Below are 25,809 nucleotides of genomic sequence, written 5' to 3' on the forward strand. Positions count from 1 at the left end.
ATCAGTACGAACTCGGTTCCCGCCAGCGCAGTAACAACTTCGCCGACGAGCGCGTGAATCGCCTAAATATCCACTCAAGCTACACAGAAAATAAGTTATAAATTAAAACCAGCAAGTGCCTTACCATTATCTGTAGAATATTGCAACGAATTTACTGCCCATACATACAGCATATCGAGAGGAACAAGAGATACAGATACAAATAAGATACAAGCCGAAGCTCATCATCGAATGCGGAAGTGAGCGAAAGCCGGCGGCTTTTATTAATTTTTGCAATTAACGCAAAGGATACAAAAAATCAGTGTGCAAACAAAGGGAAACAAAAGAGTGAGAGAAAGTGATCGAGTGCCTTCATTTGCATATCCTTGCAAATTAAATTAATTTAACAACAAATAACAAAAAGCAATTGAATAATAAGAAAACGTGCCGCAATGTCTGTCGCTCGCAGTGCCATGTCAAGCTGAAGTATTCAATAATAATCCCGAAATTCGATTCCAAATCCGATTTTGAATTCGCATCCGAAATTGATTAATCACTGTGCCTTGAACTGATCGTGACTCGTGAGTCAGAGCAGCGCCATTTAATTGTCCGCAAACACAAAAGTACGGAGCCCAGTTGCAAATTGTCGGGTTAAATATTGGTAGAATATCGGTAGAATCGGTGGCATCCCCTCCCACGCCAGGCATTCCCCCTGGCCCACAGTCGAGTGAAGAAGCTTCATGCGAAAAACGCCGCTTAAATGCATACGGATATCATAATTGGTGATCAGTTTGCCGCCAACAATAACTACTGGGTGATGCAGGTGAGTTCGGTTACCAGAATCCAACTATTATAGAAAGAATGTGTGTTTTTAAACAAGGATGAACACTTCACAAAGCGTTTAAATATCGTAAGCATTGGCCAATTAATTTCCAATTACTGGTTCCTTGTCAAACACTAATTCAAACGAAACAACAAAAACCTTACGTACCATAATTATGATAAAATGCGCTAATTAAGCCGCTTTTATTGCAAATTAATTTTGGCCAAATTTGACAACAATAAGCGAGCACACAACAAATACGAGAGCTTACAAATCACATGAAAAACACCTTAAGTCCAACAACTTCCGCTTATCAAAATGCAAATCTTGAACAGACCAGATTTTTGCCGATTTTTTTACGAATTCGAGTACGAGTATAAATAAAACGCACGCGGCAATCACAAATTACAATAAAACCGAAAACAAATTAGCTCGATTATCGATTGAGATGAGGAGTTGAACTGCGGAATTTTTGAGTGTTCTCGAGTGTGTTTCCACAGAGATTAACACCTTGGATTTCCTCAGGTGTTCCTTCGCTTCCTTCGCCGTTTTTTCCCATTTTTTTTTGTTTGTCAAATGCGACAATCGATTTGTAAATCTTGTTATCACCTGCAGGAACTCTCGGCTCTTAAAGCCGTTCTCAAATACACGGTCGGTTAACTCTTTTGAACTCATCCACACTTTTCACGCGTTTCGCAGGGAAACTGTGGCGATCACAGCCCATCCGATGCGATCCGATCCGCACTCCTCCTTTCGATATCCATGTTTGCAGCCTGTTTTTCTGTTTTCCCGGCTTGTTTGCCTCAATTGTTTGACTCGCGCTTACTTGCGAAGCTCTGGGTAAATATTTGCCCCCAACACTTTGCCAATGTGCCAAGTGTCCCCAACTGACTGACGAGATGGTTTCAACACGGTTCCTACCCGGGAATATCTATAGCTATAGCCCGATCATCGACTGGGTGGCATTGATCGATGGTATTGGATGGTATGAGAACATAATTACAATCGGCAAGGGTACATACGTATGAGTAATATGTCTTTCCGAGGAAATGTTTATCCTGTTTATTGCTGAATGTCAATAAATACTTTAGAGTAATGAAACTGATCGAACAGAATTATTAAAGTAATCGACTATAGGCCATACTCATTGACCATGAATTAATTTTTCAAAGTAGACGTGATTTTCTATTAACAATAATCTTGAGCCTCGATTATCTTTCCTATAAATTTTATGATGTGTAGGCTATCTTCCTAAATTTTCCTATCATTCCCTGTCTTATTGCCTTATCTGATCATTTTACAACCGTTGGTCTACCAGCCTTACGCCCATTGATAAGTTCAGTTTCCCGCAGAAAGTCTTGCTCAACAAAAGCTCTGGGTTGAGTGTCTCCAGCTGCCCTCCTCAGAACACTTCCTTCCCCCAGAGATAAGGATCGAACTCAGGGAACCTCAGGGAAACAGATATCCATACATAGGTACAGACGAGGAAACCCGAGACATTGGCGATTCCGGGTAAAAAGCATCGTAAAAGAGCTGGGTGTTCGACAAGTGTTGTGCTTGTTCCGCCTGTCACCATCAATGGCTGCACTAATTAGGCATGTGTTGTCAAATATTTACACACAGTCGCAAAAGTACAAAGCGCTGTAGGCCCCCTTTGGCCCCCTGGAAGCCCCATCCACTTCCTCCAGATAGTGTGAACTTTTGGGTGAGGGGGCGGACTTCTTCCGTTTTCCACTGATTTAGCAGATATGACGAGATATGGTAAGGTAATTCCCACGACTCACGGCGATTATGACGAAAAACTTTCGTATTTTATGGCTCAGAACGAAATTAGTTTACGATCGCTTACAGGGAATTAGCTGCAGCGAGTATCCAAGTATCCAAGTATCCAAGTATCCGAGTATCTGCGTATCGGATACATTCAGTGAATACTGGAAGTAATCAAGCACGTAGCCAGGCGGTTATTTTTTTTTTGGATATATTAATTTAAAACTGTCCTTCGCGGACAATCATTAAATTTGATGACTAAACTTAACGGTAGAGAATTAATTGATTACATAAATTGTTGCGAAACTATACAATAACTGTCGATATTGTATGTATGAAGTATATAATAATGTATGTGTATAATTTAATTTAATTTGCGTGTCTAATCCCAGAGAGGTCCAAAGGGTGTGATCGGTGCAGCCTCCTGGTGCGTTGACTGGTGTCCATCAGGTCTTGTGCCAGGTTGTTTGGGTGGTCTTGAAGCCTCTGCATGTACTGCCTGCTGCTTTTCTTAATCTCATCCTTCACCCAGGGGAAGCTGAGGACCTCGTGTATAGTGGCATTATCGTGGAAAGGGTGAGCGTTTGTGACTGTGCGGAGCGTTTTGTTTTCGAATGTCTGGATAATGTTGATGTTACTTTTCGATGCAGTGCCCCACAGTTGAATGCCATACGTCCAGATTGGCCTTATGATCGCTTTGTAGATAAGGAGCTTAGTGGAAGTCGGTAGCTTAGATTGTCTGCCCATCAGCCAGTAGAATTCACGGACTCGGTTCTCCGCCTGTTTCCGCTTCTTTAGCAGGTGTGGTCTCCATGTAAGTCTCCTGTCCAGTGTAAAGCCAAGATAATTTGGATTGGCTACCTCTGGGATTGGGAACCCGTTGAAACTAACTGGTGGGCAAGTGCCGCGTCTAGTTGCGAAGGTGGTAGCGGTTGACTTGTCGCTGTTTACCGATATATTCCATCTCGTGTGCCACGTGTTCAGTAGATCTAGTTGCTCCTGCATAGTCTGGGAGGCCTCTGCTGGGGTATCTGCTGTTGTTAGGAACGCAGTATCATCGGCGTAAGTGGCTGCCATAATGTACTGGCTCGGTATCACCGGCAGGTCAGCCGTATACGCGTTGTAGAGGAGCGGACCGAGAACGCTTCCTTGGGGAACTCCTGCACGGGCGCCAGGCGGTTATAGCGCCGACTTTTGCGGCTCTGATTAATGACCCTGAACCATTGTGCTTCAATCGTAAATAATTAAATATAGATAAAAATCAGATAACTCTAAGTTGGAGCTTTTGAAAAGAGGGGGAAAATACCGCCAGCACGGGCCGAAGAATTATGCAAATTATTTAAGACTAAACGAAACTTGCAGTCGCTCCAGTGATTTGATTTGTCAATAAAAGACATTTTCAAATATACCAAATGAAACGTATATGAGTTTATAGCCAATCTTAATCAATAGAAAATATTTGCATTTGCGAATCGGAATCAGACAAAGGCGGCCGCCTTCAAAGAATCAAAATGCTGAAATTTAACAAGAATTACAGCCCCTTGCAATTGCTTTGCCGTCTGCTCATCTGAGCCATAAAAAATCGTGGCAAATTAGATAGAAAACGGCCGAATAATGACCCGATAAGATAATGATGTGCCTAGTAGACTTTCCATTTCGAAATGAGTTCAAGATTGGATCGAGCCCCCGAACAAAACACCGATTGCCAATTAAACACCGTCCAGACAATGGCAGTTAAATAATAACTGGAGTAAGCCATGAAAACAGTTGGCCAAAATCTCATTAAGGCCCAGTGGGAGTTCGCCCATCGATCGATCGATTCCTGTGCAAATCCCGCCAGTAATTTCTGTTTCCTCCATCATAATGCCAAGTTTTTAGTGTCTATTCTTTGCCATATTTTGATTTCGCCAATTCATGCAAATGAAAACGAAAACTGGCACACAAATGCGCCAAAAATGGCACAAAAAAGTTGGGGAAAAAATATCATTTATTTGCAGCCAGTTTTGATTGATTCGCCGTCAGGCCAAGTTGGAGGTCAATCGTGCCGCGAGAATCAATCCCTCACAAGCCACTGGGTGCACATAGAATATGCGGTTTTCTAGATAGCCTATTATTGGGAATCAAGAAGTTATAGTGGCAAGCAGAACTGTATTATCCTTTAACAGTATTAAAACACCTTCTTTAATTTCCTCGCATACCCTTTGTGTTGAGCTTTACAAACCAATGTCTGAAATCATAAAATCGACTATCCATCAATTTGGATTTTTTAAAAGCTTTTCAATAGAATCCTCACCATTGATTTAACCCAATTCGAGCTCTTGTTCCCTCCTTTCTTACCCAAAGTTTATGGCACGTGATTGAGCATTTATTGACCAAAGGCAACCCTTTTGATCGGCTAATTTCAACATTTTTTTCGACTCAGCAGAAGTATCACCTTAAATTTTTGATAGATTGCCGGGCCTAAGGCCCAAAAAAAAGGAGAAACATGTTTGACTTCGGCGAATTATTGCGGAAACTAGTTTGCCCAAAAATAAGAAAAAGCTTTTATGCTCACAGAGGTGCTAAAACCCCCGCAACATTGAAGCGCAATTCGTTTCGGGTTTGATGGGATCAAAAGCTCAGCGGATGACAGCGAATGGAATGAAATAAATTTTATTTAAAGCTCTGATGCCGCATTAAGATCAATTATTTGATTATGAAACAAAATCTGCGTGAAATCTTCGAATAGTTGACCCACACCGATGTCAAATGCCGGCGCTGTAAATTTCAATTTCGCCTCGAATTCATTTCAACAACAAGGTGAGAAAAAAAACACATTTGATCGGGGGGCGATGATAAAGCCATCATCGGATGGTCTCCATCGCTCGATCAGCGCGATCGGTCGTAAGGCCCCAACAAAGGTTCAAACAAACCAGTCCGACACGAAATCAAATTGCAAATTTAAATTGAAATCGAAATCACAGCACATTTCGTAAGGCACTATTGTATATAATCCGTGGACCAATGGGCGATATCCCTCCCAGCCGCATATGCGTCTAAAAACACTTCAATTCACGTTATGTGCTTACTTAACTTTTATCACCCGGCCGAGATTTCTATGATCTATCGCTAATTGCCAGTGTACAGAAAGGTACTCGAAATGGCTATAAGTCGAGAAGAAGCGCCAGGTACGAGTGGCCAGCATTGAGATCTCTTCTGGGCAATTGACCCACTAATAGGGCCTGTCAATAATCGCCTTTTGGCCATTGAACTCTCGGCTCTGGCCCCTACAAATTTCCTGAATAACACAAATTAATTGCCCGCAAATCCTGTGTCCGACCGATCAGCGTTTATTCAACAGTTTCGTTTCAAATATTTATTGATTCCACACAATCTACATGTTGCGCATGCCAGTTCAATTCAGCCACCAATGGGTTAAGAGCCCCTCGACATGGCTGAACGCTTTTCCAGCTCTGATCGGAAATTGGTTTTGTAGGCCCTGGGTTTCAGGGCACTTCCTGTGCTATGTTATTTGTAGTGTTCTGTTCATAGCTTCACTGGCCACCCCAATATATCCGAATATTATGATTGCCTAGCGTGAAATTGTGAGAATATTTCCCAAACGACGCGTCAGCGACATCAATTAATGTTTTATTATGCATTCCTGTTTGTCCCTCAAGGATATCCAGGGATATTCAATATCCCGGTGATATGCAATAGCTGTGCGAATGGTTTTATGCAAATGTGAGTGAGCGGGGGTGGAAAACTAGTTTGTATCGGGGGGAAACTACATTTAGAAAACTCAAGGGAAGTGTCAAAATGTGGTGGAAAACTGCTGTTTCCCTTCACTTGAAAGCAGAATAAACGTTGGTGATTATTCAGTGTTTAACTGCCGTAAATAAAGAGATGACAAAACCTCTAAATTCCCTGTGGCTGAATTTCCACGTAAACAAATTCAATATCACATACAGACTCCATTAAATACGCTTTCAAATAATGATCGCTAGAACCCACTAAACCAAATCGCTCTCAATAGCAAAATGGCGCGCTAGACTGGAACACTGAATAGTAAATAGTAAATAGCGACTACAATAACCATATAACCATATCAATATCAGTCAGTTTCGAGTGACTTGTCATTAGAATAAATAAACTTATATATAGGCAAAGGCAAATAGGAATCACATTTAAAGTCAGCCAATAATGAAAATAGATACACACACCAGCGGCCAGCACAATCGACAGCTAATAGTCAACAACATCAGTCAGCCGGGCAGATATGTAAAGTAAAATAACTAAAAAAAAATAAATAAAATACTTAAGAGCCGGGGAAAAAAACTGTCGCAAATTGCGGTCATTCGTCATGCGCACATGAGCAGAACGACGGCAGCAACATCGACGGCACGGCAGCGACTGTGTGGCAAAACGCTCGGCAAATGGCGGCGAGCCAGAGGAGGGGTGGGCGGATTTTAGCAGGGGAGCCGAAGCGGTACAGCAGCAACGTGCTACTTATTAACTTTTGTTGGTTTACTCTTCATTTATTTAAATGATATGAAGCTTGTCTTTCTATAGTTGTCTATAAATTTACTACATCAAAATACAATATAATTGAGATGAAAATTACTAATCCCCCTTTTCGCCGCCTCTGGCCTTTCTCTCCCAGCTCTAGCTGCTGTTTTTCTCTCCTCCTAAGTTTTTGCTTTGTTTCAAGCTATGAAATGTGTTTTGATTTGTTGCGCTTGCGGGGCTTAGGCTATAGCTCTGCCGACTTTTGGTTGGACGCTTCCAGCGGGTGTTATCGAGCGGGGGGAAGTGGGGGCGGTGGGTGGCACTGGTCGTGGGGCAGGGGCTCAGCGGCGAGGGGGCCGTCTCAACATGGCGACGCTGACTTTTGCTGCTTAATGGTGCTTAACAGCCGTCTAGCGGAGCGGACTGAAAAGCTGAACAACTGAGCGAATGCGTGACACTGCGCATGTACCGCTCAACGGGAAGTATCTGTACATAGTAGCTATATAAAATGGCTATCTGAGTGTGTATCGGTGAGTACCTAGGAAGACAATTGCGCTGAAACCGTTAGAACGAGGAAAACGCCATTTTGGCTAAGCCACAACGCTTAAAAGGAATTTAAACGCAATAAAATAAAAGACACTTTTGAAAACAGTTTATAGCTACAATAACATTTATTTAAATGCCCACTAGCTTTAGGGCCAAATAACTTAAAATACAAAGGCACATCTAGTCATTTATTAGTAGGTGAGTCATTCGAATTTAATGCTTTTAATTGTACAATTTTCAATATATCTCTAATTTGTATGTAATTGAGCATCGGTTGTTTTATGAAACATCGACTATTGAACTATTTATATTTTAGGTATTTCGCCAATTTTAATGCACATATATTTGCTCAGTGGATTTTTTGAAGAATTCAACACCGTATCCATTCCCATATCAATTCCATTGAGCAATTTGTCGACCATTTCGAGTCCAAAAACAATTCGATACCGAACTCCAGCGGAGTATCTATTCCCACCTTTCCCTGCCAGCCGAAGATATTGGCCTATTGTTTGGTCTTCGACCGTTGTTATGATGGCTATTAACGCTATTATTATGAAAATTTTCAGCATCATTGATTTTTGTTACCGATTTTCTAATTTAACCAAATTATTGTTTATTCCCTCGTCGTCTGGCCGTTGATTTATTTCATTTTGCCTATTGGACTTGTTTCTATATTGGGAGTTTTGTTTCAACTCTTTGTCCAAGTATCACCCACCTGGCCCCCTGGAGCCCCTTTGCCCAGGAACTTCTGCCGGCCATGTCCATTTGGGATTCGAGTTTTCTGTTAACTGGTTGCGTAAATATCGCTTGGCCTCAATGAAATGCCTTCACACACTCGCAGCCCGATAAACAGACTCATAGATACGAAGACTTTTTCCTCAATGAAATGCCGAAAATTAGCATAATCCGCTCCAGCCTTTCTCGCTGGGCTTACACTGGGCTACAAAATATTTTCTGATAGTAAGAAAAATATCTAATAATTTACAAACTTATGAATATCTCTTGTATATACGAAGTAAAGCTTATATCAAGAGCAGAATATTATATATAGTTCGAACTATGAAAACACATAAAATTACCTCGAAAGACTTTCTTGTAGTACAGTGTTCTCTGATAGGCGGCACACGCAGAGGGAAAATAAAAGCGAAACCTGTTCGCGTTTTAAACGAAAATCTTGTCGGACATGATGTTCCCCTCGGGTGGAGTGAATACGAAAGATTGGAGTTGGGATGAGGGGTTCTCCATGGGCTGCTGCGGTTATTTGTTTGTTGGTGTCAAAGCTGTCACATATTTTATGCGACGGAGTCGGGGGTTCAAGGGGTCAGAGAGCACCACACGCATCCAGGTTCCCCTCGAATGAGCCCCCCTCAAAATCACTGCACATGCATTTTAATTTCCCAGTTGTGGGTAATTGCCTGGCCCGTCCCCTTGGGCCATCATGCCGCATTTGTCTCAGGCAAGAGAGCTATGATTTCTTACCAACCGATTCTGCGAATCGTGATTGCAATTGGCTGTTGGCGGGGAACGGGGCTATAATGTCCAGACATATGTTAGCCTTATAATTTATGCCCCTGTATTCTGCGCGATTTTTGTTTATTAATTGTGCAAGCCGATCGTCAAAATATTTGCGCCCCCAGGCGATCCTTACTTTAGTTTATTTGTTTTTAAAAAGCACCACAATCTCTCCAGCCCGCTGATCTCGCCCCGCAATTTATTTAATTGCATAGAACGCGGATTGCCCAAGGTTGCCGATAATTTATATGTCACAGTTAAATTAAATGCATTTAACACGAGAATTAAGCAAATAAACAGCAGACTCGAATAATTGGGAAGCGAATTTCTTGCTTTGTTTATATTCCTCCGTTGCTAATTAAACTCATTTGGGTGGATCGTTAAAATAAATCAAACTGAAGGCGGGATGCTGTAAGGGGTAATAAGTGAAATTAGCTAAATGAGCCATAAACCAAGCTCAGTTAGTGCTGACTGTAAATTATAAGTCGCTGCCGAAAATGAAAGTGAGTGATTTGAGATGGGGAGATTGAAAGTTAATTAGCATACAATTATAGAGTTGTTTAATAAAATTTCAATAAGTTTCAATTTCAAATCAATTTTCAATTTGTAGTATTCGGTTTCCCACTCTTCAAACGTTGTCATATTTCCACTCAACCAAAGTCAGCTACTAAGCGCTCTATCTCGCCTAATTAAATGTCGCAAAATAAATGCTTAATTGGACAGATAGACTGCTGAATGAGCAGGTGATATAGCCGAGTTTTCTGGATGGGGTAACCGATCCAAACAGAAGTCGAGAAATGTTAAACAGTTGATGTCTGCTGGCATTTTAACTTGCCACACAATCTGCATATGCGACTGCCAACTCGGCACACATGCGGTTGATTTGAACGGCAGTCAGACGAAATAGATATGTGCCGAAAGATTTTGACAGGCCAACTATCAATTCATATCGTTAATGTGGCAAACTTCTCCCTGCTTCAAACCTAATTGAAATGTCGATAAGGCAAACGTTTTGACAACTTGACAGCTGCCTACAATCCAAATCGAGGTAAAACCAAAGAGTCGAAACGCCGAAATGCGAATAAGCCCAGAGACCCAACTGGAAATGTCACTTCGAAGAAGTTACTGCCTGGCCCACATTGCGTATACGCGGCGTTGACTCATTGTCTTCTAAGCACTCGCATATGCCGCAATTTGACCCAGTTTCTGCTACAATAAGAACCCATGAGTCATGGCAACTCCAGTTTTGGATGTCCCAGCTGCCTGGGCTCCTTTGAAGCATTTGCGAAATTTATGCGCACAATATGCGAAATTTATTGTAATGACAATCGCTTAGTGCATAATTCGCTTCCCGCCCCCTTTTGCAGTACATTTTTTGCTGAGCAGGAAGCGGGCAATCAACGTGGCTTGTTTTGTTGTTTGTCGTTCGGCTTTTGGGTTTTATTTTTTGGATGCAGCTGCTCCAATTGACGCCCACCTGCAGGAAAAAACCATCTGACGTCAAAGTGGGCTGAGATGTGCATAAATCAAAGTGAGAATTAAGTGTCCGAGCAGTAACATAACAAATAACACATATTTTCAGGTATCTTTTTACCCACAGATTTTGAAACTTATTATCTTTTCAATATCTGAAGTACTGAAAATTAAAAAAATGCCTAAAGGGTAAAATCTGATGTCATTGAATTGATATGCGGATAAATCCAGATGCACGCATTATTCTACAAGTACTGTGTTGCAATACTCGCTTCATATTATTTATTTTATTTTTTTATCCAAATTCTTGTTTACAAAAGCCCAAATCAGCCCTCACATCTGAAATCCTTCATTTCGCAGGTGTCAGCCTCGGATTTTCAGTGTGAGCCTCTCATTTTCACTGAACAATGTGCATCATTAACGCAAAATGACTGTTGCTGCCGCATTGTGAGTGCCTTTTTGCGACTCGTTAACAAAAGCGCAAATATTTTAAGCTTACATTTTGTTTTGTTTCCTTTTTTTGGTTTTGTTATTTTTACAAATATTCGGAGACTTAATGAAGTGCAATTCAGATTCGCAGGCGGGTGTAGGAGATCGGCAAATGTGTATTAAGTTTATTTTTGTGGTCTCGCCAAATGAGGAAGTTGAAAAGTTTCAGCAAGTGAAAACCCCCTCAAAAACCCCACAAATTCCCCTTGGAAATCATCTGGGACTCACGTGCGACTGACTTTAGTGGGCTGGTCTTTTGACCATTTTTGGGCAACCTCCTTCTTTTTTTTTGGGTCTTGCATTGATTAACGCATTTCTTTGGCCGACCGGCATTGTGTTTTTGTTGTGGTCACCATTGTTGTTGCTTCTGTTTCTGTTTTTCTGGTGGAGCTGCCGATTTGGCAAGTGATTTATGCCGCCGTTGGGGAACTGCAACTGACACATTGCGGAGACACATTTGTAGCTAATAAGTTTAGTGGCATAATGAATGGCATTTGAAAAGGTCCATTGAATCGCCAATTGAGAATATACCGTCTATATGGCTGGGGCATTGCAACATGTGGCAGCATTTCAAATGAATCACGCCAATAAAATCTGGGTCACCAGGAGCAAAGTTTGGCATATTTGGTGGTAGATTGAAAAATGGGAAATTTAAGTAATTCGGAGTGAATCCAACTATTTAATTCATCCTTGAAAGACAATCTATTGAGAAAATTATAAATAAATAATTATAATATCAATTAAATTGAGTATTGATTTAACTTATATTCAGGTATCCACCAGACTGGACAGTTACTAGAGCAATAAAAACGCAAGCATAAATTTGCTTATTTTGCTTTTTAATAATAATCGTTATTATAAAACTGAGATTAAGCCCACACAAAAATTATCAAATCAAAAGTTAAGTGTGCCTTTAATTTCTATGTGATTCCATTTATTACTTCTAATATAAAAAGCAATAAGCTTCATTGCCACTTTATTGTGCATTTAAGTATGAGGATTTAATATAATTGACTTTATTTTTGGTTTTATGCGCTTTATGCTTTTTGAGCACTAATCGATGGACACACATTTTTGGAAGCTTTCTTTTATATTTTATATATGGAGTCGCTGTTAAAAGTCAGTAAGAAGGGCTTAGTAAAGTTTTACCCCCTCCTAATTACTTGTAATGTTTCTCCTTCGCACTTAAACAGCGGAAAACACACAACGTCGGACATTGCAGGCTAAGTTTTTTAAAGACGCGCACGCGTCGTCTACAGCACACGCCAATGCCAACGGAACACCTTCGCGAAAGGTGTTAAAATGCCGGCTCAAAAGGGCAGAATGCCTGTTAAAGGACAAGGGGTGCCAGGGGCTAAGGTGGTTAATAACCCGAACGCTAATGAAAGAGACACTGACAGCGAATGACGTCAAAGCTGAAGAGCAGTGCGGGGCAGAGGGTGTTAATACCGAAAACTAACTCACCGGAGGGTTAAGGTCTCGGGGATCCTTAAAATGATATGTGGGCGAGCCGAGCTAAATTTATGATGATGATCTCAAATTTGATCGCAGCTGATGGATGAGCTGGAATTATTCGTTATTTGCAGCTGCCCCTATTGAAGATGACCAGCAACATTTGATTTTTTTAATGGACTTTTGAGAAATCGAAAATAGAGAGGGGGCAGCCACGCAAGATAAACGCTTCATGCTTTTCTTTTAACACCTTTTCGAGAGATTTGTGCTGTACTGTGCTGTGTTTGCCCTGCCACTTAGCGCCTCTTTTACGATTAGAAAAAAGTCGGAGAAAATAAGGTGAGGGGTAGACCTCATTTAATTATGTAAACGACACGAGCGTGGCTGGTGTAGAAGATACGAGACCTATTTATGTCAAATTGACACCTTGTGTGTCCCCCAAACAGTTTCTCCATACCTTATTTACACACGGAAAAATTCTAGCAAATAACCATTCTCAAAAACATGTCTTCTGTCCTGCAAATTTATATATAAATTGAATAAAAATATACGAAAAGTGGAAATCAAAGGTAAAAGACTTAAACTTTTTTATTTACGCTTATTTTTTTTCTGTGTGCCAATACTCTCTTAAGTTTTTGAAATTTCCCTTCTCGCGCCCCTTCGTTTGCTCCAGCCTAATATACTTTAAATATTTATGAGCCCGTCTTGCGCTCTTTTTTACCTAATTGATGAGTTCGAGTTCGCCTCAGATAAAGGTGTTAAAGTCGGTTCGGCCTTCGGTGGACCAAACACAGTTTTCCCTATATCTGAAGTCTGAAGACTGGGTTGCCGTTGGCTGTTGGCTGTTTTCTGTTTGCTTTTGCAGGTGCCAAAGCAAAGCGAAGGAGACGCGTCCAGCTGTGCCGACAAATTGTGGCTGGCGACAAGCAAATAAACAGATTCAAAACCCGCAGAGTTTCCCCTCCCGCGATTTGCTCGCGTGTAAATGATTCCCGCCGGGGAATGTCCATGTAAAGAGTTCCTAGTTTTCCAAGAGGCGGTATGGCAGAGGTAACTCTTGGCAACATAGAGTAGCAGGTAGCGCATTGCTTGTCAATACCTACACGCCTGTCTGCGGACCGAGAGCCCATGTGGCATGCCACGAGCAAGGAGCCCAGGCTATACAAAAATGGGAATACATACACCCTAAGACTAAAAATATTTGGAAATAATGCTATGTGTTTTTTTAAAGCTTTCTTCTCGTGTAACTGGAAAATTAACTTAAATTCGTGGGACCACATCCCACAGGGCACTGGTCATTCAGTAGAGTCAAATTCAGTAGAGCAGCCAGGGGAAAAGCCTCCTCTAAGCAAATGTAAAGTGGACGGAAAATTCAATTCCCAGAAAATGACTGCAAGTCGCGCAGAGGAGACACACAGGCCTCAAGTCCCCTGGTGACATTTAAGTTGGCCAAAAAAAGAGGGAAAGCGGTAGGAGCAGGGAGTTGGCCATTTCGCAACCAAACGGAACGATGCAAAACGCATGTCGAGCATGGGCAGCACTTGTCGTTGGCCTCCGAGGAAAAGAGCGATTCAACTACTGTTCCAAATTTGATTTGGCATGCTGATTTGGCCGGCGGAAAATGCGGAAAAACATAGTTGGCATAGTTTTCCCCTCTCACTGACGGCCTCTCTCTCTCGTTGGCCAAGATTTATGTGTGGTTGGTCCAATAAAATAATTGCCAGCGATTTTTTATGCAAATCGCTTTTCGCTCCTTGGCTGAGTCATGTCCAAAACAAATCGTCTATATGCATATATGCTTGGACTAAACTATTTTTACGATCTTCTGGACCCGACTCGTTTTTTTATGGTCCAGCGTTTAGATTTTATAGCGCCCTGTGTTTGAGGTTAATTCCCTGGCGGGACTTATCGATCGGCCGTTTGAATGTGTCAAGTCTATTACTTCCTGCCTTAATGGAAACTTTCATTGGCGCGCGATAATAAACATTAGCCGTCGTTTCATTAAACAAATTTCAGGAAATATGTTTTTTTATACACGAGTATCTCTCTTTTTTGCACTCAATTCAAGTTTGACCCTGGGGCGCGATTGGCAATTGGATTCGCGAACAATACGCCATCGATTATTTAATAGCATTTCTACCATTGCTTTCTTGCCTTTCTTTCTGCCTTTTTGTCTTGGCCTAGCAATTACTGTTGGCCAACTTTGAAGGCCGCTTCTGCTTATCCGCCAGATAAATCAGACTTTGCTCTAAGCAGCCTTTTGTTGGCCTTATCACAAAAGCGAGACTTTCATTGTTTCTGCTTTTTTTTTGCGCACTGGGTGTGTGGGGGGAAGCACTCGCACAGATGATGAACTGATATTCGGCACGTGCCGTTAATGAAGTCGGGCAATCGCTTTAAAAAGCCCGATCTTGTAAAGACTATGATATTTTGGATGTTTTCGGGAATTACAGCACCAATTAGATCGCTATCTGCGGGGCCTTTTGTGTGGGCACCATCTCTTGACATTTTATAACCCCATTCTGGTCGAACCATTTAGGCATTTAATTTATCGCTTCCCGCAGTTCAAATGCTTTTGTTATTGATATGATTTGGACCCATTTCTTACGAGTTTTATGGAGCGACATTTATGAGCGACTTTATGCGCAGCTGTCGCAGCCGCCGAGATCGAACGCAAAATGGCCAATTTTATGGCTCAATATCGAGTAAGGCTAAGAAAATGCGGTAAAAATATCAAATAAACAGTTGGCTATTTGACATCTTTTTTATATAGTAATTTTTGGCATATTGATGTTCGTTAATAGATAGAGTTGAATTGAAAAGAAATGTCAGCCGACTGAATGGTGAACGGAGCCCTCGCTGGACGGCTCTTTAAAATGCAAAACGGCTGCCGAAGTCGGTAGACAGCACAGGAGAGAAACAATAAAAGTAACAACGAATATAATGGAACATCAAATTTATTAATTTTTATGGGCTTTATCTTTTCGTTTGGAGGGGTATTTGGCTGCTTCCTCGTTTGTTTCCATTTCCCACAACAAGTGCCAAATTTGGTCTGAGGTTCTTGACCACGAACACGCACGTGCGAGAGGTTTGCATGTGTAGGAAGGCGTTCGTGTGTGTGTGTGTGTGCGTGCGTATCCGACTGGCAGTGCTTTATTTTGCATATTTTGTTCGATTTTAAATGAAGTCACGTTGCACTCGTAAAGTTGATATTTATGTTTGTCATTATTTTTTATGCTTTTTGCTTGTTTTTCATATAAATATTACCTCTTTGTGTCTTGTTTTGGGAGCCACACTATATGTGTAGGTACAGCAATGTCTTGTTTTCCATGGCGGTGGCGTTAAACAATAGTTAACAACTTTATTTGTGCACTTAACGATCTTGGCCATTAAGAGCCAAGCAACTCCTCACGTTTCGGCTGCCATTCACCTGAGAAATGCCAAAGCAGCAACCTCAGTTTCAGTTGCAGTTGCACTTGCTATGTTGCTGCTTGCCTGTTGCAGGTTACAGTTGCAGCATCTGCGGCAGAAGCCGCCACCAGTCATCGCCATTGCCTGTCAGTCCACATAAAAGTCAGAGATGGCTATGAAAAATTACCAAAACGAATCGCTAAACTGCCGCAAAATGCACTTGAGACGGGGCATGTTGAATATGAGTCCCGGAATATGAGCGAATCCATTCAAATTAACCAAGTTTTACCGGCAAAAACGAAGCCTTTGTATGCCCCACAAGATAACCGATAGGTGGAACTGCATGGAAAGTGGAACGGTGGTGGTTCCAGAGAAAATTAATAGTTCCAATTATTTATTTTGGAATTAACATCCGCTATATCTCTACAAGCAAATGTACAATCAATTGACCCTCTTAATAATTTTAAGTTCTCGTATTGAATAATTTATGCTTGCAATGAATGATCCTATAAACTGCAGCTGCAACCAACTAAAAACTAAACCCAATTCATCAACACTCCAAATGGGTCAAATCAATAAACAATAAAATAAAATGTCCAATACTTCAACACAATCGGGCAAATAACTCACAGACAAAAGCGCGACACACAAACCATTTGAACTCCCTTCTCCAGTACAATTTATGCAAATGTTTATACGTACATAATACCCATTTATTGACGCTGCCGCCAGAAGTGATTATTGACAACGGTATTTTAATGTAAAAAAAAAACATAAATAAATAAAAATACTTTGGCGTGCCAGTCGGTGTAAAAAACTGAAATTATAAGTAAATTTTACCTCGGCCAAAGAAATGTCCAAAAGAACAAAAAGTTCATAATTGAAATTCATGTTTGTTGTTCTGCTGGCTGTCACACAATTACCGTTTTGCTGGTGGTGGTGCCCCAAAGTCCAATCGAACCCACTTAAAGATTCCGCGGGCCTCCAAACACGACGCTTTACGCATTCTTATGAGGTCATTTGCGTGGTGAGCCCACTAAATGCGCCCTAGCTCTCAACTAACTAGCCAACCAACTCCATGAAAAGCCCCAATCAGAACCCTGAACATTTGCCAAGTGGAAAACTCGATTCGTGGAAAACCGCAACTCGCCACTTCGCGGTGGAAAATGGCAGCTCCAGACATTACTCATACGACCCGCAATGAAACACAAAAATCTATTAAAATTATCACACGCCATGTTGACCTCAGCGGCGAACAAACATTACTCAAAAACCCAAAAAACGAAAATAGTACCGTGTGGGTCTGGCAAAAATCCATAGCCCGAAAATAAGAGAGAAAATAAAGCGACCGCAGCCAATAAAATGAAAAATGCTGGCGCAAAAATATTGCAGCTAAAATAATTTGCCACGCTCATAAATTTTCAGCTCATAAAACAGAAACGAGGCAACATTTGTTGTCGGAGTTTCGAAGTTTCAAAGTTTCACGGGGGAATGAGTCAGTGTCGGGCATTTCTCGAATTTGAGTCAGATTTTCGTGGGTTTCTGCTATTTTTTATGACCAGCCTTCGCCGATCGACAGTTTTTTTGATATATGGGCCCTTGGCCGCATCATTTGCATGTGAAAAGCCTGGCATGTTCGTGTATAAAAAATTTCACTAATTTGCCAAATGATTATTATGTTTGCCTAAACCACCTAAAGTGTTGCCATAAATAAGCTGTCTTCCGTTCTCTAAAAATTGAATAAAATAATAAAGTATGAGAAACAAAAGAAAAATGTGTAGGTAACAACACAATTAAAATAACTTTATTCAACTTATTTTTAGCGCAAAGAAAATTTCCTAAAATACCGTTGTAAGAGCAGATACAATTTATCTGCAAATCATCTCAAGAATTAGCAATTTGTAGGCCTCAAGTCCGCAAACAAAAACAAAAGCAGTCTTAGCATGACAAAAGCCACAAATTTAGCGCGTTTCTATTTGTTCTCGGTTGCTCAGCTTGCTGAGAGATATTCAAATTCGACAAATACCCCACTCAAAACGAATGACTTAGATAACGAACTTGCATTCCCCTAAAAGCGCATGAGCATTAACATCCCGAGACGGGCAATAAAAATAAAAATCCAAATCGAAATAAAAATAAAAATAAAAATAAAAATCAGACGACAAATCTACAAACAACAAATTTCGGTGCCGAGCAAAACGAAATTGAAGCGAAGAATGCTATAAAAATAAAGCCAGAGAAAAGAAATGAACGTAAAGATAAGGCTCGGATGATTCGGACAGGGGGCAGTGGGCACGAGATTGCTCAAGTGGCAGCAGAAAGTGTTGCAGGGCGATAAAAGTTTAATCAAGATTTATGGTAGAGAAGGGGCGCAGATAGAGGCAGATGCCGGAGAGACGAAGGCTTGGAGCTCTGATTGCCCAATGGGCCATATAACACACGACTATCTGCTGTAACTGCACAAAGGAAAAAGTCTTAAAACGAATTAACTAAAATATAAGTCATTCTTGCCCACAACACAGTACCTTAAAAGCTGCAGAAATACACATTCTTGTCTTTTATATATCATAACATTTAAATAAATTGTTATTTTATTTTCGTATTTTATTTTTCATTGCTAACATATTTTCTCTCCGTGCTTTTCCTCTTTGCCAGTCCCCGGAACTGGACTATCGGCACGAGCTGATGGGTCGTCTGCATAAAATCGAGCCCGCCGATGTTGAGCTTGAGGTTCTGGCAGCGGCCGCGGCAGCCGCCAACAACAACAACAACACCAGCAGCAATAACAACCACAGCAGCAACAGCAGCAGCAACAACAGCAACGGCAGCCAAACACCCACCGGCAACAACAACAGCAGTTTGGCAACCGGAGGCCATCAGCATCATCAGTTCCACCACCACCTGCACCACCACCACTCCCATCAGCACCACCACCAGCACCATCATTTGCACCAGCACCACTCGCACAGCCTTCAAAGTGGCGAAAGTGGTGCATCGGAGGCGTGGCCCCACCTCCCCGCCCCATCGTACGCCAGCGATGTTGCACATGCGCAGCAGCAGCAACCGCAGCAGCAACTTCAGCCCGCCGGATCGCCGAATTCCAACTCAAACGGAGCCTACGGCTGTGCACCACTGTACGATGGAGCGCCCTACGAAGTGGCACTCGGCTACGGTGGTGCGGTGGTTGCGTCAACGGGTGGTGGAACCTCCAGCGACAAGGAGTATCTATATGGTGGGTATATAGGGGGAATCGGATTGGGAATGGGAACTTTGATGGCACACAAAATTACACGCACAGTGAAATCTCGCAAGTCAATAGCAAAGTAGAGAAAAACAAGTGATCCCAACGTGTTTGCGGCTTGTTGCCGAAATGTGAAATCTGAAACCACCTAAAAGAAAAAAAACGCAGACAAGCGGGAGACCCTGCTCAGAAAAGTGATTGAGGTCGCCACGAAGTGGCAATGAGCTGTAGTCTTTACAAAAAATTTAAAAAGAACATTTTGAATAAGATTTTTATATTTACCTAACAGGGTTAACCTTAAACAATATAATTTAGGCCAATAAAGGTTTAAACGTTTTAGTTCATTGATTAACTGAATGATTTCTGGCGCCATAGCTTACCAATTCTTGAACTTGTTTAAGCTTCTCTCTGGGAGATTTTCTTCCCATCAATCACTGAACCAAAGCCTATCAATAAACACCTCAACCCTAGACGAAAAGTTTCAATTCTGATTGTGGCCCCCCGCTAAATAGTAGCTCTAAAAATAGTCAAACAAATGAGCAGCTGTTTAGAAATTTCATGCATATGCGAGATTTCATTGTGTACATTAATAATTCCCCATGCCGCGATTTGCATAAAGTGTTAGCAGGCGATTATAAGGCGATTTTCTGTCCGTTTCGATTGCACAGAAACCAAAAACAAAGAGGCTCTCTACGCCGATCCGCTGGACGATCCCTACCAGCGACCCGTGCTCTGGGACGATATTACTACCTCAATCCAAAATATCGATCCGGAGAACGCTCTCATGCTGAGCAGCAGCGGTAGCAGCAACAACAATGGCAGCAGCAACAGCGGCAACAGCAGCAGCAACACGGGCGAGTCTGCAACATCGCATCTGCCGCAGGTCAAGATGGAGGCGATCGATGAGAGTCTGCTCGAGACATTTTCGACCCCATTGCTCAGTCCCCTGGAGATAAAGACCGAGAAGCAGCAGCGACAACAGCAGCACCAGCACCAACAGCAGCAACAGCAGCAGCAGCAGCACCAGCAGCAACATCAGCAGCAATACCAGCAGCAACACTATCAGCAACATTATCAGCAGCAGCACTTGTACCAGCATCATCCCAGTCTGGCGCTGCCTGGCTTGCCACCCGCTGTCGACGTGGTAGAGTTGCAACTGCAGCAGCAGCAGCATCAGCAGCACAACAACAGTAGCAGCAGCAGCCCCAAGCTGGCGACCCCCGGCGACAGCAGCGGCAACACCTCCTCCTATCAGCAACAGTACGCATCTCAATTGGTCTCCGGATCGGGAGGCGGCTATCTCAACGGTAGCAGCAGCAACTCCTACGGCTACAGCTGGCACAGCAGTCAGGTGAGTGACGGGGTGTTGCATTTGCAACCACTGTGATTGGTAGCTTACACGCCTCTTACTGAACTTACGAAAAATGCAATTATACATATCTTGACAACAAACTTTTTGAACTGATTTAAATGACATGAAATAGTGCATTTACAATACTTTAAAATTAAAATTGTAACTTTTCTACCCCACAGTCCTTCCACACCAAATACCAAATACACCCGCCATCAGCCGCTGCTTCAACCACCGCCTCCGCCACTGCCACGCCCACAGCTCAACTCGGTGCTCAACAGCAGCAACAGCAGCAGCAGCAGCAACAGCTGCAGCAACTGTGTCCCCCTGCGGCGCCCAGCACTCCCTCGACCTCCTCCTCGTCCATTTCCTCTTCCTCCGCCTCCTCTGCCAGTCGCCATATGTTCGTGCCACCTTTGACCCCGCCAAGTTCGGATCCCGGAAGCCCTGGCAGCTCGATGGTTGCAGCAGCAGCTGCTGCAGCCGCCCAACGCCGCACCACCCCACCACCGCCCTACCAGCAAGGTCATGTGATGGGCCTCATCAACCCACCGCCCACGCTGCAACTTCTGGGTGGTGCAGCCACAGGCAGCAACAACAGTTGCAATTCCACCCTAACCACCTTAACACCCGCCAGTGCCATTCAGCAGCAGCACCAACAACCACAGCAGCAACAGGTGCCACAGCAACAGCCACCGCCCACCCCCCGCTCTTCGGGGGCGGGAGGCGTGGTCGGCACTCGCACCACCAACCGGGAACGGCGGCCCACATCGCCAGTTTGATGAGCGTGCGAACGGTGCGTTACAACCGCCGAAATAATCCCGAGCTGGAAAAGCGACGTATCCACCACTGTGATTTCGTTGGTGAGTAGAGAAACTAAATTATGAACCATAATCAACTTGGCAATAGCACTTTATATGATGAGCCTCATATAGGAATACTAAAATACCTCCACATTAGAAGACCCATCTTTAGAGATCTCTAGAGATGCGCTTCCTCATATCTCGTTCTTAGTCGCAGCATGCCTCCGTATCGTTTATCATTTGGCGCGCTTTGCGACACTTTTCGTAACAAACTCACCTGCCGCCCCCCGTTTTCCACCCACTGTGGGGCTACCTAACTCCACTCCACGTGCGATCCTCATTGCGCATGCGTGCCGCGTTTTTCCAATCGGCATTTATTTATTCTCTATTTATCTATACGTTTATTTATTATCTTTCGGGTTTCTGTTTTCTAGCTGTGTGACTGCCAGGTTTCTGGTGTCGCAGTCGCTGTTGTGGCGCTTTTCAATTGCCTTCTTTGTAATTCTAATTAGCCCATAGCCATATTTATGTAAGAGCTTCGAGCCACCTTTCCTGGGCTTTTGTTACAGTTGCATGCTGTTTCACTTCAGCCTGGTCAAATGCGTTTCAATGTCAGAGGTGGGCGAGATATCGTTGAGTCAGCAATGATCAATGGCAAAGATACGGCACAGTGCGGCGTAGAACCTAAGTTATCGAAAAATGAAACACTAGATACAGAATCGAAATTTAGCTTTACTTTGGAATCACTTCAAAATCTCTAATAGCTTCCTTAGTGCTTCGATTACCCGCAGGTAGCTAATCTCGTCGAGATCGGCGATAAGAAAAGATGAGATCACGACATCACCCGCTGTCTCCCCAGAACGAGCGCTTAAAATACTATCCATTAGCTATCGATCACTATTACGAGCCAAAAAGCTTTTAAGGCGACGCTGTCTGACTCAATCTAAAAATCCAAACTCCAAGCCAGACGCATTCCGTCCGTGTCCCAATGTCGCTTGTTCGAAACCGACTACGTGCGTTGCCACTAATAAATAATTGACAATTGTCTGACACGTTGGCCATGGCCATTTTGAGGCAACTCCGGCCGAAACGCTGTCCAAATGAAGTTATTATGCCATAAGCGCACGCATTAGACAGTGAGATATGTCTGGACTGGAGGAGTTCCTCCGATTCGGCGGCAGTGTATTTCAGTATCTCTAACTGTCTAACTGTCGACGATCGCTGCAAGTTGCAGGTTGCATGTTGCTGCTTGCTGCAGGCTAGTTGCTGCTGCAACTTGCTGGTTGTCAGCAACATTCTTCGCTGGCAGCGAGGCATTGTGTTTCGAGGCACGTTGCTTGGGCAGCTTTCAATTAGAGCCGTTCGTGCGGGGATCCCCGGGAAATCCTTTTTTGGGAAAGGGGCACTAATAACACTGCCGGTAAATGCCTCATAAATGTCACTCGCTACCAGCTTGTTGCAGGTTCCAAGTGAATCTCGTGCAACTTTCACCAGCTAATTAAAAGCCCACGCCCACTGACCCACTTTATGGGAATGGCTTCTTTATCGGAATTTAATACTCGACGCTTCTCGAGCCTCGTTCTGCTCATCTGATACGGTTTTGGTGAACGCCATAGACAGCCAAGTGCACTCAAAAAACGTTATAGTCCTCGGATGCTCGAAGCCATAAATAATTACTGGCAATAAATTCTATTTAAGAAGGTATAATTTTAACGAAGGTCTCAATTATAATATTTCAAAACCCCTACACATTACTTTGCAAAGATTAGGTTTCAAAGCGCCAAATTTGTAATCATATTGTTTACGAAATCTAGCAACTTTAATTGCTAAAAATTTTTGGCAATTTGGAGTTTGGTAAATAATTTCTAAAACTAATTCGCTTCTCTCCTCTTTACCTAATTTCAGGTTGTTCCAAGGTGTACACAAAGAGCTCTCATCTGAAGGCCCATCAAAGGATACACACGGGTGAGTTTCCCTTAACTAGATATCCCACTAAAGACCAAACCCAACCGCCCACTTGATGACCCCGCAATTGACCTCCTGCCTCAGATTGGTTCACTGCCATCCTTCAGCTCGCATGTGGGCTGTGCACCACTGAGTAAAAAGCTGACCCAACTGCACCACTGAACCACCGATGAGCCACCGGCGAACAGCTGCACCGCTTGTTTTTTTGGACGTTGGGCAACCGTCGCCTTTTGATTAATTCGCGCGCTCATATTTGTAGTTGCCAGCACATAATTTGCCAAGGCCCAGAAAGCTTCAAGCGCCTTTTTTTGAGTGCTATACACTGAGAAAAATAGAGATAAAAGTAATTTGTATGTGTGTTTAAAAAAATAGTACAAAACATTGAAATATTTGTAGTTTTTAACGCCTTTCATTTTAAAGAACTAACATTTTTCCCTGTGTGCTGTTCATATTCAATTTTTGTGCCACGGAGGCAACCGCAGCGAAAATCGTGATTTGTACGGTTTGTTTTTGCGGCTTTGGCTTCGCTTTTTTCCGTTTTTTCTGCTTTTGTGGTCAGTTGCAGTTGCAAGTTGGCAGTTGCAACATCAGCAATCGCCAATCGCCAACGCCATCAGCTGGGCGCACGTTTGGTCTGCATTTCCTCCTTGCTCGGATTACACTTGACGATCCGTTGCCGTTGCCCACCGATCACCTGTCTTCGTTTTATGGGCCGCACGTTTAATGCCTCCACAAAAGCAGAGGGAAAAATAATACTTAAATAAGGAGGAACAAAATGGCAGAATCCCATCTCTCCGCCGTTTTATTAATCGCACATGACCAGCTGATTTATGCGCAACTTTAAGCGCTGGCTTAAAAACATTTTTATTATTATGATTTTGTGCGCAGCGCTGATTTTCACTTGGCTGATAAAGTTAACGCCCCATCAACGAGAGGTCGGCAGCTTTGGGTTAACCCCGGACTCAAGTGGGTTCCCTTGAAAATGCTAATAGTTCTCGTTCCGATTTGGTTCAGATCGTAACACCCAGCTTCGGGCCAACACGAATTCCGGGCCAGGCTTATTGGATTTGAGCTGACTTTCGCAACTCCTCGAGTGGCAGTTCGAGATGCAGAAACGCCTTGCTACCGTCTGATGGCTGTCGGTTTGTTTGGCTTTCGAGTTAGTTAGCTGTGTTCCGGCGAAGCCCAGCCCATTCCATTCATAGATTTTGTTTATTTTCCCCTCGGCGCAGCACACACACATTTTTCATGCCATTTTTGAGGCGCCACCAGGCTGTTGTCTCTGCTGATTAGCAACGCCGGGCTGAGAATTCGAGAGTTTTCGGTGTTAAAGGGGGAAGAAAGGTGACGAGATAGACAGATTTCCACCGCAAATATTTACCAGTCATCGAGCTCTCCGCGGCAGTTCGTTTCCTAAGTCTTTCGTTTGCGCAAAGTGAAGAGGTCCATTAGCAAGAGGAAAACTATTGGTCAACTCTGTCTAGGCACTCTTGGATTGGATCTCACGGAATGAGCCAACTTCCTGTTCCTGTCCCAAACTCTTTACTTTTGCCATCCCCACTTCTCTCTCATCTTCTCATAAAACCTCATGGCTCGTAAATTTGTCATTTTTATTTGGGCTTTTTGTTTTTATCTGGCTGCGTCGATTAGAAAATCACTCGGTAACTAATCTTTATGCAGGAGGCGAACGCATAAATTTCCCATATCTCACAACCAGTCTCTAGTCTGCGGTCCAGTATCCGCAGCCTGGGCCCTAGGATTCGGGCTCGGAAATAGATTCGTGGTGGGATTCGGGCTGGAACTGGCTTGTTTTGTACTGATTTGTTTGCTAATACGTTCGCGCTGCCATAAATTAGTTTGATTTTATGCCCAGAGACTGGAGGAGGTCTTTTATGGTCCAGAGCCCGGGGCTTTGGTCCGTAGTTCGAAGTTTCAATCCCCGATATAGCCTGAATTTATTTATATTGCCGCGTTGGCCTTATCGCGGCTGTAAGTAAAATTATGAAGTAATTCCGCTGCGCTTATCGCATTGCGTTCATCGCACATTACAAAACAACATTTACATAACTTCTCTTAGTTCGCCAGTCGGTTTTGTTTGGTTTGCGGCTGAATGGCTGTCGTGATCATTGCCAAATTAAGTTCCCACGGCCGGGGAGGTCTTTAATGTCCTATTCTGGTCCAGGTGACTCACTCGTACCAGTTTGGCCATTTTCGAATAACAAATTCCCCACGTGTCCATCTAAGCCCGCGATCGCCGCGATTATGTTCGCATCTCGGGACACTTAAGTTCATTATAAGAGATCTAAATAAACCAATAAGTCACGCCACGAGTCGAGGGGCATTGGGTTTCTATCCGAAAATCCCCAGCAAAGTGTCAGCTGAGTGCCACTCGAGATCTCTTGGTCTCGAGAGCCCCCTAAAACTTAACAAAATTTGTGCGTTTCTTCGATGAACAAAATAATAATAAACAACATTCACAAGTCTACTCTCTTCGATGTTGTTTGAGATC

General features: G+C 43.0%; 1 protein-coding gene across 1 annotated transcript in view; it reads left to right on the forward strand.

The window, feature by feature from the left end:
• LOC6610650 (dendritic arbor reduction protein 1) overlaps positions 1 to 25,809 on the forward strand; it is a 27,301-nt gene continuing 1,492 nt past the window's right edge. Inside the window, 6 exon segments of the mRNA XM_002035181.2 lie at positions 1 to 802; positions 18,596 to 19,172; positions 19,850 to 20,532; positions 20,715 to 21,243; positions 21,246 to 21,395; positions 23,241 to 23,300. Coding sequence (XP_002035217.2) covers positions 740 to 802; positions 18,596 to 19,172; positions 19,850 to 20,532; positions 20,715 to 21,243; positions 21,246 to 21,395; positions 23,241 to 23,300 — 2,062 coding nt within the window. The 5' untranslated portion in view covers positions 1 to 739.

Source organism: Drosophila sechellia, chromosome 3L, assembly GCF_004382195.2.
Source record: "Drosophila sechellia strain sech25 chromosome 3L, ASM438219v1, whole genome shotgun sequence".
Classification (NCBI taxonomy): Eukaryota; Metazoa; Arthropoda; class Insecta; order Diptera; family Drosophilidae; genus Drosophila; species Drosophila sechellia.